General features: G+C 51.2%; 5 protein-coding genes across 5 annotated transcripts; 3 read left to right on the plus strand and 2 right to left on the minus strand.

Moving 5' to 3' along the window:
* Positions 1–255: 255 nt before the first annotated feature.
* CONPUDRAFT_61709 (uncharacterized protein) lies at positions 256–913 on the plus strand (the record flags this gene model as incomplete). Its single annotated transcript, XM_007773588.1, has 4 exons — positions 256–472; positions 538–625; positions 682–760; positions 812–913. 4 exons carry the CDS (start codon positions 256–258, stop codon positions 911–913), a joined length of 486 nt encoding a protein of 161 aa, XP_007771778.1.
* Positions 914–2,743: 1,830 nt separating this feature from the next.
* Positions 2,744–3,893, plus strand: CONPUDRAFT_84229 (uncharacterized protein). The gene is made up of 5 exons (XM_007774074.1): positions 2,744–2,840; positions 2,908–2,928; positions 2,986–3,090; positions 3,150–3,653; positions 3,719–3,893. Exons 1-5 carry the CDS (start codon positions 2,808–2,810, stop codon positions 3,773–3,775), a joined length of 720 nt encoding a protein of 239 aa, XP_007772264.1. The 5' UTR covers positions 2,744–2,807; the 3' UTR covers positions 3,776–3,893.
* Positions 3,894–4,074: 181 nt separating this feature from the next.
* CONPUDRAFT_75728 (uncharacterized protein) lies at positions 4,075–6,010 on the minus strand (the record flags this gene model as incomplete). Its single annotated transcript, XM_007773720.1, has 9 exons — positions 4,075–4,487; positions 4,556–4,609; positions 5,027–5,086; positions 5,247–5,248; positions 5,456–5,484; positions 5,516–5,657; positions 5,716–5,742; positions 5,769–5,820; positions 5,875–6,010. 9 exons carry the CDS (start codon positions 6,008–6,010, stop codon positions 4,075–4,077), a joined length of 915 nt encoding a protein of 304 aa, XP_007771910.1.
* Positions 6,011–9,944: 3,934 nt separating this feature from the next.
* Positions 9,945–14,153, plus strand: CONPUDRAFT_157153 (uncharacterized protein; the record flags this gene model as incomplete). Its single annotated transcript, XM_007774075.1, has 4 exons — positions 9,945–11,607; positions 11,666–12,918; positions 12,965–13,604; positions 13,663–14,153. 4 exons carry the CDS (start codon positions 9,945–9,947, stop codon positions 14,151–14,153), a joined length of 4,047 nt encoding a protein of 1,348 aa, XP_007772265.1.
* A 129-nt stretch (positions 14,154–14,282) lies between these two features.
* CONPUDRAFT_129009 (ADP ATP carrier receptor) lies at positions 14,283–17,005 on the minus strand. Its single transcript, XM_007774076.1, has 11 exons — positions 16,692–17,005; positions 16,556–16,602; positions 16,343–16,490; positions 16,134–16,280; positions 15,967–16,076; positions 15,845–15,908; positions 15,602–15,782; positions 15,351–15,550; positions 15,101–15,296; positions 14,964–15,044; positions 14,283–14,898 (listed from the first exon to the last, which is right to left on the minus strand). The coding sequence occupies exons 1-11, from the start codon at positions 16,948–16,950 to the stop codon at positions 14,559–14,561; spliced, it is 1,773 nt and encodes a 590-aa protein (XP_007772266.1). The 5' UTR covers positions 16,951–17,005; the 3' UTR covers positions 14,283–14,558.
* Positions 17,006–19,291: the final 2,286 nt, after the last annotated feature.

The following is a 19,291-nucleotide window of genomic DNA, read 5'->3' on the forward strand; positions in this document are numbered from 1 at the left end:
TGCAACCAGTCCCGGTGTCCATCCCGCTACATTAATCACAAGCTAGACGTGATGGTACACGGGATGTCTGTGTTCAACGAGTCAACGGCAACCCAAAGGAGAGTAGCCTTATGTGTTGACATGATGGAGGGGCTGCCTCAGACTGTGCGTAGCCCATGACGTCGATAATAGGTTCCACCGTACATGCATACATAAGGGACTCTCGCGAAAGCACGCCCATATCCATTGCGAACCCCTCCCTCTACTCGCCCAGCCATGCAAGACCCCAAGCAGGAAATCACCGGCGTCATCACCGACCTCACCAGTGCGACGTCCGCTCCAGCGCTTGAGCGCACCATCAACACCTATTTCACGCCTGATGCCCGCTTTCTCCATCCGCTCTGCCAGACTACCACCCGCGCAGGCATTTTGGGGGTATACGAATGGTACCGCATCATGAGTCCTAACACTAAAGCAGAGGTGTTGAGCGTCGGTGAGTTATAGGGTCTCGTTCGACCACTGCTTACCGGGAAGACTTATGGCGCCCGTCCGCAATAGTATACGACAAGGAGCTTAACGTCATCATCTTGGAGATCGTTCAGCAGTTCCGGATCTGGTTCAGCATCTTCCCCTCTGCCCCAGCCCGGTGCGTCTCCTCTTGCATCCAGCGTTGTATGTCACTCATCCACGCTGCACACACAGACTCAACACGCGCCTTACTCTCCGCGAAGTCAAAGGACTATACTATATTGCCCAGCAAGAGGACTTCTACCATGCAACTGTGGGTTCCGACGTCTCTCGACGTCTCTGATCAAAGCTGAAGTTGTAACAGGATATGATGGCGTTGCTCATGGCACCCCTCGTTCCCATTGTCCGTTTGATACTGGCATTCGCAGGTTGGGTGTGTGGCGTCAACGCTCTGCTATTCACGTGAGTCGCTTCCCCCCCACGCGTCATCGTAGCGGCTGCTGACTTCTAGTCTTTGATAGGCTGGTTGGTCTCACGGGAGGGAAGTACGCCGGGGCGAACGTAAGCCTGCAGGCCGGGCGCATCTTCGGAGGACTCGGCGGGATCGACGTAGCGTATGCAGAAACTAATCAATCAGCAAAGTCATACCTACTTCGTCAAGGAAACCCAGCGAATGCTGGTGTTGGTGACGACTTGCCCAGGCCTGACGCGCCCACTGACACGAAGTAGACTCAGTCTCGTAAACTAGGTTTCGATCTATTGCGCAATATACTTTGACTCGACGGATTGCAAAGCCTGTCTTAAGGTGGCACCTATCTTGTGTCACTCGCCGCAATCCTATGACTTTCGTCCACTGCCGCTTGCTCTCAATTCTCCTTGCTGACTGACGGCTTATCATACCAGTCTCTGTCGAATGGGACCGGATTTGCGCGTTATCTTCCCCCTAGTTACTTCGACAATAATGTTCGAAGTCGAGCAAGATTCCTTGTGTTGACGTAGCAGATAGGGGTCTCACTTCTCATATATCAGACTTCACCGAAAGCCTCCTAGCTTCATTCTACCATGCAAGACCCCAAAACCGAGATCGGAAAGTTTCTCAAGAACTTTGCACTGCGCCCTCGAGCTCCAGGCTTGAAGCGCTTATCAATGGGTATTACACGACGGATGCACAGCTCATCCATCCATGCGGGATAGCGACATCGCGCAACGGTATACTGTCGATATACGAGCTGTATCGGCTGCAAAGCCAGCTTATTGAAATCGAAGTGTTGAGCGTCGGTAAGCCACTCTCACTGGTACCGGATCTACCTGGAGATGTGCTGGGCTCAACGTCCCCTTGCGTTCTGCGTTCAGTTTATCAGAGTGATCCTAAAGTCAACGCGTTGTTTATAGAGGTAATACAAACATACCGTGTCTTCTATGTTCCTTTCAACTGCGGACCTACTCGGTGCGTCTCTATCACATTGACCACTTCGAGTGTCTATGTTGCGCTTGATACATGTACTTGTCCTAGATTGAATGTGCGCGTCACCCTCCGGGAGTCCGATGGAAAACACTACATTACCAAACGGGAAGACTACTATCACCCTACGGTAGTACGCGATTGTCCCCGTCACGAGTCAAGTTGAGCCCGAAACAGTGGTCGTAGGACCTCATGGTACCATTTGTCTACCCACTCGTCCCCCTGGTCCAGTTGTACCTGGCATTCGCGGGCTGGGCTTGCTCCGTCATTGTCTGGATCTTCGCGTGAGTGGTGTGGATTCATGGTGTATTGTGGCACAAAGCTCCGCTTCCTCCAGTCTGGCCAGTATGGTCGATTTCACCTGAATTAAATGGGGCTATTCGACAAATGGATTTGACCATCATGCTGCGCCTGTTCACTGGGGAGGAGTTGGCCCCGCCTGGGAGGAGTGTGTGGACCTTCGGGCGAGCGACAAACATGCTTGATGGTGATGATGCAAACGGTTGGACGTAGTGAGCCCTCGTCTTTGAGTAGTAGTTGAGCATTCCAGCCAGGCTAGGTATATAGCACGTTTTCAACGTGCACTAAATCCAGCTGGATCAGTCATAATGATATGTTTCCTCCATCACAAAGAGTGCATCCGAGTCAAGTTAGGGGGTGAGTTTAAGGCGCTGTGTGATGCCGCAAGACGATCTGATGGCCTATCACAAGCGCGCCGAAAGAGGTAATTCAACCCCTGACCTCCGGTGGAAACGGCTGATTACGCTCTTGGTTGCGTGCCCTGACTTGGTGATGGTAACAAGCGCGGACGTGGTGGTGGGCTAGTACATAAAGGACTGTGGTTCGGTGGATTGATGATGGCGTCGATCCACCATCTCAGCCCCAGTCCACTAGCACCATGTCCGAACGCCTCGTCATCTACGACAACAAGGTGCGCAGCATCATGATTCGCACTGCAAAACACAACCTACATTCATCGCAATGTCTGAATACTGCAGGGGAGCCCATATTGTCAACGCGTTAGTTCACGCTTGAATCGAGGACCATATACTACAAGGCTCTGACGGTCTGCTCAGGTTATGATGGCGTTATATGAAACCAAGGCGAAGTACGAATACCACGAGATCGACCTCGCAAGCATCCCGGCATGGTATAAGGAAAAAGTCAATACGATTGGAAAGGTGCGTCCCTTCTCTACCCACGAATCATCCATACGCGGTTTCTTCATGGTCACTTCAAGGTTCCAGGTGCAACATACGGTGGCCCCCCAGCGCCCACCGATGACCCCTCCCCAGAATCCACCAAGCTCGCCGAATCGCTCGCACTGATCGACTTCATCGGCGAGCTCTACCCTAACTCGGGTCTTGTTCCGAAGGACATCGTCGAGCGCGTCAAAGCACGCCGCTTTATCAACAGCGTCGGCACGCTCTTCGCGCCCTCCATATTCGTGTGGTATGCCCGCGGCGCGCCCTGGCGCGAGATCGTCAACACCGCTCTCGCTGTTCAGACGCTTCTCCCTGAGAAGGGCGACTGGGCCATTGGCGAGCAGTTCACTAACGCGGACATTGCGATTGCGCCGTTCGCGACGCGTCTGAGGGTGCTGTATAATACGGGGATCGGCAACTTCCCGCCGCAAGAAGCGGCGCAGCTCAAGGCGGTCATGGAGGCGCCGCACCTTGCACGCTTCAATGCGTATGTTGACAGGATTGAGCAGCGGGAGAGCTTCAAGGCTACATATGATGCGGTACGTATTTCACAAGGCTGGGTGGGACGGGGACCTGATCATACTGTTTGCTTCCGCCCTTGTAGGAATACAACCTTGCCATCTTCAAGTCGCGTGCGGCCCATATCAAGCGGAGAACCTAATATCCGTCCGGAGTCGTTCTCGATATTTCTATCAGAACCTAGGATGAGTCTGTAGTGACCTTCTAATGTATAAATATTACTGTGACGCCGGAAGTTGACAATGTGCGATGGTACTGGGCAGTGGGGCAAGCATCTGGAGCTTTTTCTAGCTTCTGTTCTTTTTATGTACCATGCCCGATAGTTCTATGTCAAGCTTGGAGTCCATCGCTACAGGAGGGAGATTCGCTCTGGATATCCTCACTGGCACGTCTTGACCCCTGAAGCTGAAGGATAGGATAACACGCGGCCCCACAACTGAGCTACAGATTTGCTGTAGTATCACGCTGACCACGTTCAACCCCATTGCAGGATACTATACATGCACGGTTAGCAGAGCATTCGGATGAAAGCGATGTAGCAGGGGTTACCTCATTGAGGCCTGGGTCGGCCCATAGAATTGCGCCGAAAATCATAGGCACAGAAGATACGAGAAAGAAGACTGCGTTGTCCCTTATGAGAACGACACGTAAGTCATCTCCGGTCCACAACTTCCAGGTATGCCGCTGTCGAGTCTCTTTGAGATACGTGGCGTAGCATGATAGCGTCAACATGAGAAATATGGTTTGGAAAAGCACGAAGGTCAACTTTGTTACAGACATGACCCATTTAGGGAGATTTAGTCGTGTAATGCCAAAGTCGCATGCATGGAAGTACAGCATGGTAGTTTCCACGACTATGAATATGTCAAATGTCGGCTAGTAAATGAAGTTATAAGGATTAGTGGAGGGCATGTCAGCTTACTGGGTATTCCACGGAACAAGACGATCAACAAGATAATCATCAACACTTGTTCCACTAAAAAGCAAGCGATCATAAAGCGTAGCACTTTCCTATCTGCGTTGTGCAATACGTAAAGTCTCATGATCATAGCACCTTTAAATTTGGCTGTTAGCATATACCTGTCGCTGACGACATTATACTCTTGGGATTCACGCTTAGAAAGGGTGTGCGATACGCTGATTGCGCTCAGGTATGATTTCTCGCTTCCTTTATACTAGTAAATACATTAGGAGTACTTCTGTAGCTCCTGTACTCGTATTTAGCTTCTGATTCTCTAATAAATAGCTTCTGCTTTACCGAGCCTTGGCCCGGGACTTGTGACTCGTCTGGTGGTCTATCCACCCATCTCGTGTCTTATTATCTTATCTCGGCATCGGCCGATTACGTGAACACGATGACAGGCTCACGAATTCAACATATACAAACACGTACATTGTAATGCGGCAAGGGGAGCAAGTAGAGTTATTTCGCCTATCACCCAAGTCCCGTAACCTATTGGTCAATAATAATATGTCAAGGTTTCGAGCTCTTAGAAAGGTAAACAATGCGATACATACACCTGGAAGTTGGTTCAATTACCCACAACACAGCACGTATCATACATGAACGTTTGAACGCTGAGCGCTGAACAGTCTAGCTTTACAAAACGTACGTCTATAAGCGATTGATGAGGTGTTCCGCAGCAACAGATCAGATGAAAGTAGAGCTCACAATGTCTGATATGGGTATGTTCATGTTGTTCACTTGAAGAAGGATCATTATTTGACGGACTTGAGTATTGCAAAAAGTGCTTACGAGCAAACATGCTGCAAATTCTGAATCACTTCGGGTTTGATACGTAATAAACAATCTTGTACTTACATGGCACAAATTAGGCCACCATAGCGCAGCTATCATCTCCAAATAAATTATCAGGCTCACGTCACAGAAATGCAGTCTCACACTGCCGTAAAGTAAAGCCGCTGATGATAGTTGCTTAGAGAGCTTTTTCGGCAAGGGTGTGCCATCAGTGATGGATAAGACGCCTAGACAAAGACAATCTACACACCCAGAAGATTTCGACCTGATTGATAAGCCCAGTCAGATGATTCAGTACAGCGAGATGAGGTTGGGATGCGTACCTCTTCGTCCAGACAAAGCACTGGCAGCTAAAGCGTGAACGTGGTACACTTACTTAAGAAGAATAAATTCACCGTAGTCATACAATGCAACTGCTAATGCTATGGCTGCATGGACGTACAACTTAGTTGGCGGAGTCATATCAACATAGAATTACCTACCGTAAGTATAGCCTGACATTTGCAAGTGCAAGAATGCTGAAGTCAAAGCGTCCGCCATATTAGAGCTACTGGTAAAGCGTGTGCGAAATCGCTTGGCAGACGACTGAGGTGTCGAGTTGGCCACTGACAGGTGCATCCTGAGTTACTCATAAAGACCCCCGCTTTTAAATGCGTGGCTTTTGCGAGCTGTGCAGATATCGAAGTCATCGTTGTCCATTTTACAACGCCTTGGCAATAGAAGCATAATCTCATTGCTATGATCTTGATTGATTCCCAGAATCAGCTCTGTTCACAGCATTTATGCGCCTTGCTTCCCACGTCGGCGCTGGTGGCCGAATGTAAGGCGAACAAGCTTTTTACGGTTTAAGAATAATCGCTGTACTTCGGCTAGTGTATTCTGAATGCACATTGAGATCCAATGGGTATAGATGAAAGGCAGTATGTTATCGTACGTAGCTATTCTCTACTCAAACGACAAGCGTAAAAGAGGCGCATGGAGAAATCAGATTTGCGATGTTTAACACATTGACGCAGGGTTTGATTTGCACAGCTAGTACCCACAAACCTACGACGCGCGTTGGACATTACGAACTCCGTAAGCTGTATGCCAAGCAGATGCATCTTGTGCATGCAATGTGTTTACTCCGGCGATAGACAGTAAAAGCGCCCATGCACAACATTATAGCGGATTTTGGACAGCGTTTGCCTAGTCACAGAATGACGAGGGCTAAGTATAACGCGGCGTAGGCCAGCCGATCGGTGGCAGGGAACGATAGTACTTTCCGCATAAGGGATCCTCTGCTCGTTGACTCAACGTTGACTAGTGCTAGACAAACTCGGTCTCGTTGAGGACTTCAATGTTTCAAATTTAATGTTAAACCGCGATGTCTTGCTTTCGAAGACACTTTATATTGTAACACTGCCCTCAGGAAAACTGCACCAGCTGAAGATGACCTCTGAACTGAATCCGAGTGCCGCCTGATCGTGTTAAATCTGGATCCTCGGCCACAGTGGCTTCGGCCCGCATGTCGAGCTGCTGACTTGAGCGCCAAACGTAGGGATGTAATCATTCCCAGTCCTAAGGGGATCGATGTCAATGATAACGTAAACTGCTTTACGATACATCCGCCATAGTCTCCCTATGCACAGCAACTTCCAACTCGAGTCGATTCTCAATGCGATTATCTGACATGTTCAAAATTGCGTCCCCGGCTTCCCTTCGCATCCTCATGAAACCAACATGGTTCTTGACATTAAGAATGATCCGAGGTCCAACCACCGCAGCCCAAAGGGCTTGAAATACAACGTCGTAGTAGGCCATTCCCACCTGAGTCATTGAAAGGTCAGTGGCCTGCATGGGCTTTTTGATCGGCCTTACATGTGAGCTCGGTGCTGATAGGACTATCGGTGTCACAAGCGGGAGTGCAACTCTGATGATTCATCAGCCCGCTGAATCGCAGAGGACTGACTCTGAGAGAACATACATGATGTACGATGCAATGTTATCTCGGATAAGGATGAGTCGGAGGTCTCTCGACGCGAACCAAGCTTCCAGTGAAAGTGGAGCCCATCTTTCTTTGAGGTAACAGAAGAGAGAGTACAGGGTCAGAGCCACCACCACAGTATGGAATGCCAGAGTTATGGTATTGCTAATGAGGAGGATCCGCTGCGAAAAGGAGGGGAACGTAGCTGTGCAAAAGTGCACGCAATGCCCTTGTTCCGGTATGCCAAATTCTGCAACTGAATAGAATATGAGGCGAAAGACTTTATATGAAGCAAAGCTGACACATACCCCCAAAGTTGCGGTAGGTTAACGCCACCGATATGACGATGACCATTTGCTCAATGACAAAGCTTCCGAGCAGAAGAAACAGTATGCGTTTCGATTTTTGAAATAAAGCATAAATCCGTAGGATCATCGTCCCTAATCAAGGTCAGAATTTTCTCAGTAGCCTAGCCTAGCTCTCGAAATCATCTCACCTTGTAAAACGCATACGATCAGAACCCAATATATCTCCCATATGAGCCACGTTGCATAACCTTCTGATAATTTAGGGGAGGGAATATCGAGAAGTAAAAAGTTCACGTACATCTAGAAGTAAGAAGCGATATTACGTAGTCAATCAAAGCGGAAAATTCACCCTCACGTCTGTTAGAGGCACGTAAGCACGCGTTAATATGGGATACAGAAATTAACTGACCGTGTACGAGGATGGAACATATGGGCCCGACACTACATTGATATTCTAGTTCAAATGAACTGCCCCTAAGCTGAAGTGACGTACAAGCTGAAGTGCTGAAGACATAATTGGAATGTCAATTTCTTATGCATGAATGGGATGCTTACACGACGTAGAGAAGTCCCAGGTATCGGAGCTTGCATTACCCCGCCCAATCAGAATGTTCTCTCTAGGTCACTCAAGTAAAAAATACTTACAAGCATATAGAGGCACGACGCTAGTGAGAACTTCCTCTTCTGCAATCATAGGGGCTTTTCAGCGACATTTTATCAGCCGGTTTGCATGACTTACCCATATGGCTTCAACCTCAAGGTTATTGACAGAGTTATTTTGGGGAATATCAACTTCGACGTATGGGGGAACATACCTCCTGCCCAATACACAGAACTACACACAAATGTCGTCTTAATGCAAGGATATATCGCATAAAACAAGTATACGAACTATAGTCGTGAACAACGATAGTCATAGCAATGCCTACATATTGATGGTGAATGATAGAGAATGTGATGCAGAAATTTAAGTGCACATACAATAAGCATATTCAGCCCGAAACAGTATATCAATCGCGCGAAGAGGCGGCACCGGCATTTGCGATGGATGACAGTAGCTTAACAACCTGGCAGGTCGTACTGCGGTGAGCGAAGAGGGGGCGAAGATGTAGGGATCTTGAATGGCGCTCATTTGTACAAGCACGTTCGGAGATCTGCGCCGTATTTGATGGTGCGAAGCTACTCCGTGCACCCATACAGAGCAGCGCCGCCATTGCATTGCTGATGTTCTTGTCCCATGCGTAAGGAAGACTGTCATATGGCGGATATCTCTGGGCACAACACCGCCGATAAGTCAGTAAGCGGTATTTCTCCGCGAAAGGACTGTAACATGTGGTGTCTATTTGATGCCCGAAAGTTATGTTTAGACACCCTGAGCATTTGGAACGGCGTAATGCACAGCAATAGGTCATGAAAGCGATGTCGCGTTTCATGAGACTGGGGAGCCATTAGCTCGTTCGAGACATGTGCCAAGGTGCTCTGCAGTATTGGAAATCAGGGTCTATGAATGCAGCCCATAGGCTTTAATTTGCTTGTTTTCGACTTCATGGCGGGAGGATGTATACACCTCATACTATCTCATTCCTGGTGACGAAGACAAAGAAAATCCAGTTTCCAGAAATTCCACCACCATTCCATGACTGACGACTGCTAACGGACTCCTCGTCAAGCACAGCACACTGGCAGTAATTAATATTGAGAAGACTGGGGCTCATCGATGACGGAGATCAACAGCATAACACATCACAGGTGCTAGAGCGATGAGCACTCTATAATTGGGCAAGGCGTGGAAGCTTCGGCTTCAAGCCGAGAAATACCATGGCCTCAAACCTAGTGTTGATGCGGATTTGCAACAAGTATCAGCAGGGGCTCGTGCATCGTGTGCGACTCAAGCTGGCTATCATGAGGCCAAATCGCTGATGAACCAAAACAAAGAGATTGCGCACAACCATTCTTGGTGATATCATGAGCGACCGACTATCCAAAGACAGTGACTCACATCCGGCTACTCCGAAGAAGGGTATGACTTGGGTATGACACAACTTGAAAGATGTTGGCAGACAACGCATCCCCAGCTTATTCAACGAAAACGAAGGATACACAAACCGTTGGAGATGTACCTCGTGGCAGAGCATGGTGCAGAGTCCGAGATAATCATCGATAATGGCAGCCACGTATATGAGAGGAAAAGCAATCCCACGTGACCTAAGCGCGTTTGACTGATCCCAACGCGTCCACCTGCACACTAGTCAATCATCTCCTTTACTCGTCAACAACGATGTCTCGCACCTGGTCCACAAAGCACAGACCCAACCATCAGGCCCCCTCGACGCCTCGCACTCCCGCCTCCTCCCAATCGGAGAGGTTCTACCCTCCATCGTACTACGCAGAGGCCGCCGGTATCCCTTACCCGCCGACTCGTCCGGAAGCAAGCGAACGACAAGGCCGGGGATTTAGTCCTGTAGATGCGCCCTCAGGGACTCCACATGTCAGACGCAGCAAAAGTACGCATCACTCCCCGTCGTCATCGTCGTCGAAAGAGCAACGCCGGAGGAGTCGCGCTAGCCCCATCGATACGATAGAAACCCAGTTACTCCCTACCCTCAAGGACACCATCGAACGTATGACAAGACCACCTTCACAGATATCTATGGCTGCCGAAGAAGACATGGACGAAAGACCCTTGGCCAGAGCTCAGTCGGTGGCATCCAAAGCGTCGAGCGCAGCATCATCGAGTTATCTTCAAAGGCCACATATCCCACCCAGACATCCAGACCGCAAACCTACTAAACGAGAGTCGCGTGCTCATTTCCATCACGAGGAACATGTTCCTAGCAACTCGCCGATTCCCCCTCCTACCACGCCTACTTCTCTCCGTACAGGCCGACTAGCGTCAAAGAAGCTCCCTTCAACGTCGTCCGAAGAATCAGTACCCCGGAGAAATACATCGTACGACCAGTCAAAGATAGCAAGCAGCGTAACCAGGAAGTCAGGGAAGAAATGTAGTGCAGACGAGAAGGCGGAGAAAACGCCCCAGATGTCGCTTATTGGATCGCCGAGGAAGTTCGAGCGCATGAGATCCCAAACGGAACCAGCCACCTTTACCACTCCTAAATCCACCAATCCACCCTCTTTCATCCCCGTTCGGCGGGGTGGAAACATGGCGTCGCGTACGAGGACACGGAGGGTCGCGTTCTCAGGGGAGACGGAGTCAGACGTCGATTCGCCGTCGGACTCTGCGGTCGCGGAGATGCGTCAGCGGAAGTTGGTCGTCGCGAATGCCGTTGTTGTCCCTTCATCGAGTTCCGAGAGCGAGAAGAGTATCATTGGCGTGTTTCCAAAACCACCCACGTCGCCTGCGCCTGCACCTCTACCACCGCCAGCAGCCCAAGAAGAGCAAACAGAAGCGAGTGTTCAGCGGTCAGGCTCGCGAGGCAGTCGGTTCGGTCTCGGACTGGGGCTTTCTGGGTACAGCTTGAGGTTCAAAAGCATGTTCGCCGATGCGATGAAGAGCGAGAGTAGTTCCACAGTGACCGCGTCTGGGAAAGGACAAGGGGCTGTTGCTGGCAACGCGTCCGGAGCTAGTCCCTTTCTAGCCGACCTAACACCCAAGCCTCCTCACCCCTTTACTCGCGACGTCCATAGCGAAGACTCAGACAACCGTCGCAAACGAGAGCTTTTGGGCCTTTTCGATCGTTTGGATGCACAGCAAGACGCGTTTCCTGCGAGTCTCGGCTTCGAGACCGACCATTCGATTCAAGAGGGTCTGGCGTTTAGTGGCTCAGGTGACTGCTCCGCCAGCAAATGGCCCCCTTCACGCCCCCAGGTCGACGACTCCGCTTCCGAGTACTCTTCTGACGATCATGGTGATGCGGATGAGGAAGAGAATGGCAGTTTGCATTTAGAGGGCGACATGGGAATATCACTAACACGTCATATCGGTGCGTACCACTGTCGCTGCCTAACCTTAGCGACGCTGACGCATTCTACGCTCATTAGGTCCCTCGAGAATACCTCGCTTGCCATCTTCTCGCGAGGAGCTTCGATCCGTAACTTCCCTTTCGCAGAGAACAGGGTTGCAGAACGACATCGGCGCGCTCAACTCCCGACATTCCCTCATATCCGACGTGGAAATGGACGAAACAGTTGACGAGGTGGAACAAGAACCGCCTGCAGCAGCCGGGTCGATGGAGCTCGAAAAACTGGCTGGATCTTCAAGTGTCGCTGCTGCTCGGGAACGCGAAGCTTTTGGGATCCCTCACTCCGTCTCTGATGGCTTGCCGACTTCTGATTCTCTTGTCAGTCACGCTGAGAGCTGGATGTCCTCTGTCTCCAATGAGTCTTGGCGCGACGACTACGACGATAGCTCTGGGTATACGGGTCGACTACTCAAGCATCTTAGTGTCATACAACCTGAAATGATGATGAAGGTCACACACGACGACGCTCCTGACGAAGGGGATGCTGTTCGGCCTGACGAAGAGCACGACGAATCTGATTCTCCTATCTCTGCTGACGACCCCCGGGACGCCGAGCGGCTGTCTCCTCCTTACGCATCTCCGCTAGAGGACTTTCCGACGCCGTCTATCACGGAGCCTCCTCTGCTCCCCTCTGTATCCTGGCTCTCAGGGAACTCACCCACTTTTGCTGCCCAACGCTTCGCTGGGCCTCACGCTGACTACGTCAAGGACGAGGACATCTCACGAACGCTTTCTGATTCGTCTTCATGGGACGACTTTCGACGTGTCGTGGTCGGAGAGTGGGGCGATGCTGAAGCTGTCCGTCAGGAGGTCATCTGGGAGCTCACGGAAACGGAGGTGGACTTCGTCAACCGGCAACAGAACGTCATTGACATGTTTATCCGGCCGCTTAGAGTCCAAGACAGCAAGAAGTGGGTCTCTGGTATCCCGGCGGATATCACGAGGCTGCTGGATTGGCTTGAGGACATCGTCAACCTTCATGTCGAGATCGTAAACGCTCTTCTGGATGCACGGAACCAGAATCAGTCGGTCTTGCTCATGGTCAGCCACCTACTACGGCCACACGTGACTAGGTTCGAGATCTACCAGCCGTACTTGGCAAAGCTAGAGTACGTGGCGGCCATGATTGAGCAGCTACTCGCGGACGACGACAGTGACTTTGGTATGTTTGTCAAGTTGCAAGAAAGCTCGATCAAGAGCAGCAACTGGACGCTGGAACGATATCTCGTCGAGCCGGTTAACCGTCTATCGCAGTATCCGGACATCTTCCGAGTGAGTCTGATCATATGCCTGCTATCACCTCTCACATGTATTTCAGCGACTGTTGCACGCGACGCCGAAACACCATCCCGATTACGTGTCTATGCTCTCTCTCTTCATGTCCTCGAGGCTAGTTATCCGGGTGCTCAGCGAGGTGAAAGATAGAGAAGACGAGTACGAGCTCGTGAAGACCATCTGCTCTCACATCAGAAGCATGCCATTTCAGGTCGCAAGCAGAGAACGACGTCTACTCTACCAGGGCACACTTAACCTTTCGAAGAGCGACATGGGATCTCATGGCGATCGTATGGTAGTCGAGCCTTCGGATTCTAATCTTAGCTCTATCAGTGATAAAGTCAAGGTTACCGGACGTACAGTTCTCCTATCGCGAGCGGTGGAAGGTCTGCGGGGCCGCTCATCTTCGGTGAAGTCAACCTCGTCTACAGCCACATCTGTCAAGTCCTTCCGTTCCGCGCCATCTTCATTCGAGATCCCGAGGGAGGAATTCCGACAAAGCATGATGGACTCGCTACCCGCTGCGCCGCTCACGGTTCAGGTCTTGCTGTTTAGCGATCTCCTCGTGCTCGCATCCGCTCTGGGCACGTTGAAGCGGCAAAGCCTCGTGGTAGAAGAGATTGACTGGCAGCTGCTCGACGAGATTGGCATAACGAAGATCGTCGCTGTGAGGCAGCGCGAGGGTGCGTCGTCTTGTAGCCCCTATTAGTATTATACTTGGGGCTGACCGCCATTCTTCAGGCTCACCAAACACCGTCGAACTCGACGTCATCCAAGTAGAAAACGACAACAACACCACTGAGTCCCTTATCGGTTCGGCGGAGGATCCTCCGCTTGTGACCACCGTATCTCTCTCGGCGTCCTCTCCAAACGCAATGAACTCCTGGCTCCCCCGCTTTCACGAGTCCTGCCAATCCACCTTGCGCGCTCTCGCCTCTCTGACCCCATCGAGCAGCAACGACGCGAACCGGGGCTCCAGTGCCGACATCCGTCTGACCGAACCTTCTCCGGACCTGCTCGACCCAAAGGTGTACCACGAATCGCTGATCAAGTCCATCACGGATATAGGCCTTCCGATCCCGAAGAGCCCTTCGATGCAGATCTACGAAGAGGACTCTGGGGCGAAGGTCGGGTCACAGCAGAGGGAGAGAGAAGAGCGCGGTTGGTGGTCCGTCCGCTTTCATCGCGTTATGAGGGAGCTCGAAACGAAGGAAGTGCCATCACCAGCCTAAGTATGGTTACCCTCGCTATGTACAGTTTTCGCAGTCAATATGTTATGTTTATCATGTAGCTTTCTACTGTAATGACAAGGTTATCATCAATCATTGAATTACCGCTTCGCTCTAGTACTTCAGTCCAATCATAATCATTGATTCATAAATGAGCAGTGTTGTGTAGTTTATTGCTGGCATAAGCATAAACAGCGTGCAGCAACAGAGGTAAGAATTAAAAGTGTACTATAAGCAAAAGAAGGAAAGCAGGAAAAGAAACAACGCCGAGCGCCTAGTGGCATGAGATGCAGTCTTGCGCATAATATAAGAACGTCCTATGTGAGATGGTTCGATACCTCCACCCTCCCTCCGTGTCCTCACCCGCAACTCACGCTTGAGATTGTTCGACATAAAAATGTGTAGCTTTTACATCATCCCCCGCGACATCGCCGCGAGCTGGCTTGCCATCTCGGGGTAGTTCTCTACGAAGTCGAGCTGCGCGCGCGACGCGTACTGGTACGTGATCGCGTTGACGAGCTCGATCTCGCTCCGCGCAAGCTCGGTCTGGCGCGCGAACATCTCGATCGCGCGGTCAATCCGGCTCTGCTGCAGGCTGAGCTGCGCGAGCGTCGCCACCGCGGGTTCGCACTCGGGGTCGATCTCGAGCGCCTCGACGCAGCACGCCTCGGCGGCGGCGATGTCCTGCGTCGACTGGAAGACGGCGAGACCCTTGTTGACGAGCGCGAGGACGTTCATCGGTGGTGGCCTTGGAAAAAGGAGGGGAGATGTCAGGAGAGGGTAAGATAGGATAGATAGGGGCTATAGACTCACTTGGCACGCTCGAGCTCGATAGCGCGGTCGAACTTCTCGATGGCTTCTTTGAAGCGTTGCTGATCAAGCAAAAGCTCGCCACTATCGACATCCTATATTAGTTTTCCGGCATTATACGAAGAGCACGAGACACTCACTAGTAGTTCTGGGGCTCGCTGCGCTGGGGGAAGGCGGTGAGCGTCGAACGGAAGGTAGCCATAGCCTTGCCGACGTTGCCCATCTTGTACTGAGCGACGGCGAGTTGGATATGGCTGAAAACAAAGTTTGACTCGAGCGACGTCGACTTGGTGTAGTTTTCCGCCGCCTGCTCGAACTCGTTGGTGATGAACAATACTATGTGACGCTCCTTAGCACAGAGATAGATAGCCTAAGATAGCCAAAACTCACCTTGGCCACGGTGGTAGTAAATGTCAGCGTCGTCAGGGTTATGCTTGATCGCCTCCTCGAAGCAATCGAACGCCGTCTTGTTATCACCCTGTTCCATGTGAACGCTTGCAATCTTGACCCAGCTCTGAGTGTACGAGGGGACGAGCTTGATGGACTCGCTGAGGTCTTCCTTGGCGCCGTCGACATCACCCATGAGGAACCTTGTAAATGTCAGTGTTCTGAACTGGCCATTGACATATTACGGAACACACTTGAAGGTACCGCGGAGGTTAAGGGCCTCGGCACGACCCGCGTCAAACGAGATGCCTTGTTCGATGGCTTCGTTAACAAGGGTGACCGAGTGAGGATAGTTCGATGCCTCGAGAGCTTGGAGAGCCATGATAAGCGTGTTGTCCCCTGTAGTAGGGTCCTCGGGGAGAGTAGGAAGGGGGCCTGTTCCGAATCGGGAGATTAGATTCACTCTCGCAGTGAAGCTGAAGTCAATAAAGACGCACGTGGACGGAAAGCGGCAAAGTAGGCAGAAACGAAGGTGAAGGATGGGAGTCTCCTCTCGCGAGACTATAACAACGGCTCAGGTCAGCTCGAATCCCTTGCAAGTAACAGTTGATGCACGTACACCCATGATAGCAGCTGCCTTCTCGCTCGAAAGCTTCTTCAGCACCCGCTCCACGGACTGTGCCGCTGCCTCGTCCTGGAACTTGTTCAGAATAGTCGCGGCGGTGAAGTCTATGATGTATTGGTTAGTTATCGTGATGTTCCCGTTAAGAGACCGGGCTGACATACCACGGAGTGACTCTTCATATCGGCTGAGACGTTCAAGAGTAGTCGCGCGACGATTCAAGGCCTTTACGTAGTTCTTGTCAAGGGAGAGAGCGCTGTCGCAGTCCTGTATGACTTGCTCGAGTCGGGGAGGATCCATGTTCATGAACGCTAAGAGATCATGTCAATTCCTGCACTCAATAACCTTGGAGAGAGGAAGAGAGTGGACTCACATGCTGCGCGGTTGCTGAAGAAGACGGGCTCGGGGGTAGGAGTGACGCGGATAGCCTGAGTGTACATGTCGACAGCCTTTGCAAAGTTGCGAGCATTGTAGCAGTTGTTACCCTTGCTCTTGAGCGTGGCAGCGAGCTTTTTGCGTTCCTATAGTCAACATGTCAGTATGGAATGCAATTTGAACATACGGGCGCTTGAATCAAGAAACTCACGTCAGTGGGCATGGCATCAATTTGGGCATCCGTTAGCTGAGTGTCAGCTAGAAATCAGACGAAGGTCAGTCAGCGTCGGTCTACTTGCATACAAGCAGAGACATGTTTGCGGTCATGGTTGGAGAGGATTACTCACCCTCCTCTTCCTCAACACGCGATTTTTTCTCCTCCAGCAAAGGCCCATCAGCATCATTGACGCCTCTCCTCTTTCCCCTCTTCGATTTCTTCCCCTTTTCCGCGTCCGAGCCACCAGGGCGGGAGGTCGAAGCGTAGTAGAGCGCGCCTCCGAGCGCGAGAGCAGCTGCGGCACCACCAATGATAACGGCACGCCTATTTTCCGACACGAACTCGGACACGCGGTCCGTGAATGAAGGTGCGGAATCTGAGGAGGACATGACCAGCAGCGACGGTGAGGGGTACAAGGACTGAGCCTTTGACGAACTGGACTGGGGGGGTGGGATGAGGCGTCCGCGTGGTTTTGGCCGGGAGCGTACGCTCAATTTTTGGGTGGGAACAATTACGTCAGACGCGTAATGAAAAGATTCCGATGCTCGCCCTTTGCCAGACGCCGCGACGCGTCACTCGTCGGCCACTCGTACCCGGACTCGAGAGACGATCCAATGTTCTATTCAACTCTACAGCTACTAAATAATGGTAAGAATATACATCTAGTGAATACCTAAGTAACTTTAGGCCAAACGGAAGTCACGGCTCCATCTTCTCAGACTGCTCACTGTGGCAGCTATCCATATCAGACGCGCGCGACACAAAGGATACCCTCGGCATCCCAGCTTCAAGGTCATTAATGTCAGTATGCGTCACCTTCGAGACAGTAACTGCAACTATGGGTGCAGGCTGCGAGATGTTCGAAGTTGACCGTAGGAGAGAGGGAGAGACTGCGATACGCGGCGAGTGGCGGTCGCTCGGTTTCTGCAACTCATGCCCGAACTTGGATAGACCAAGGCCAACCCTAATGGTGATCATGGTGAAAACGATACCCTAGATACAGTGTCGGACATGCGCTTCACAGGAAAGGGACCTTCACAATACTCACGATTAGGGGGATTATCTATAATAAGGAGGTGACATGTAATCAGCCAATGATATGGGCAGGCATGACAAGGGAAACCTACACCGTCAGCGATCACAAACTGACCGTAATTTCCCAAAGCGTACAGCACAAATAGAAGAGTGAGAGCAAGAGAGTACAATACGCCGGATTCAATGATAATCACTGCGGCGAATATCGGTCTCCTGCCCTGCACATCTATGTGCCGTGTAAGCCTGACCGTATACATAATCCGGAGCGCAATGAGTGCTTCAATAGGAGGTGAGTCAGCAAGAACGCCCCTGACCGATAAGCAAGAGTTTGTACGCACATGTAGAAAGCAGATTTACAGCCAACGTCATAGCGAAGCACGCATAGGACGGCTTCTGCAGCACGAAGAGAGACGCATCGTGGTCTTTCGTCGAGCACGCGTGCAGAAGAACTATGCTTGCACCTAGACCGTAGGATCAATAAGATATGTTTTCAAAAGTCTCGGCAAACGAACCTATGCTTCCCAACAACGCAATGAAGACTGGGATAACCACGCGCTTGTCGCCACCCCACGCCATGTGCATTCGATACACCTGCTCGATAATCAGTTTCCCCTGACAAACGGCCAAACCGCTACGCACCATAAAGCTGTCCCCCAACAACATTTGCGCTACAAATACCGTGGCTTTGACGAGAAAAAATGCCGAGCTAGACGAGATCAAGACTTCGAAGGGGCCGGTCGCGTTTCCAGTGAAGGCTACTATGAACCTCGCAAGGTCCGCCACGAGGTGCTAAGTATGGACTGTTCGTTGAGCTGGATATACGCTGAGAGGGAAGACGCACTATCGTAGCAAGGATGAACATCAGCGGCGCGCCCGCAACAATACACTTGCTGATGTTAGGATTCTCCGCCCGCCGCTTCATGAGTATCATGGTTGCCGCGACCAGCAGGATGCTAAACATGCCTGTGGAGTATACTCCTGTTATCTGATGCTGTTCGGTTCTGCGAGGAATCCTGTTAACGCACCGTACAGGATACACTGCACGAATAGCGAAACGATCGTTGCATTCTCGAGGGAGATGGCCATAGCGCATGCTAGGACGACGTTGTGGTGGCTATGAGTCTGGCGAAGATCGAAGGACCGCTGGGCTATATGGCCCTCGCGGATTCAAGGAAACCGTCGGAATTCCGAAGAAAATGAGCGGTTGTGTGACCCTCGCGATGGCATGCGGGACGTTATGGACAGCCAACCAGCGCCTTGACTCAAGCCAGCGGCCATATTACCTGAAACAGCGGCGGCGTCAGAAAAAAAGTATGTAGAGTATGAGTATTTTAAATTGCGCCGTCATGTTGCGCTGGGCCAATTTGTAGTACTGGCGGCAATTTGTAGTACTACCAGCGATAATTTGTAGTGCTGACAATAATTTGTAGTACTAGCGACGGATGAACGTTGATGAACGTCACTGGTACTGAAAGGGGCACCCCGGAACCGGGTTGAGATGGGCCCGGGCCGGCGGCAGCTCGCGAGATCGAAGGGTGCAGCACTGCAGGCCTCCTATCTTGCCACCCCGCAATCAGCTAGCCGTGAGCGTTCAAAAGAGATGTTTATGCGTGGAGGACCGCCGTCCAGCACGCAACACGTTAATTCATAGGATAATACAAAACGACTGTGAAGTATCCAGATCCTAAAGATACT

The sequence above is a fragment of the Coniophora puteana genome (genome assembly GCF_000271625.1).
Source record: "Coniophora puteana RWD-64-598 SS2 unplaced genomic scaffold CONPUscaffold_11, whole genome shotgun sequence".
Lineage (NCBI taxonomy): Eukaryota > Fungi > Basidiomycota > Agaricomycetes > Boletales > Coniophoraceae > Coniophora > Coniophora puteana.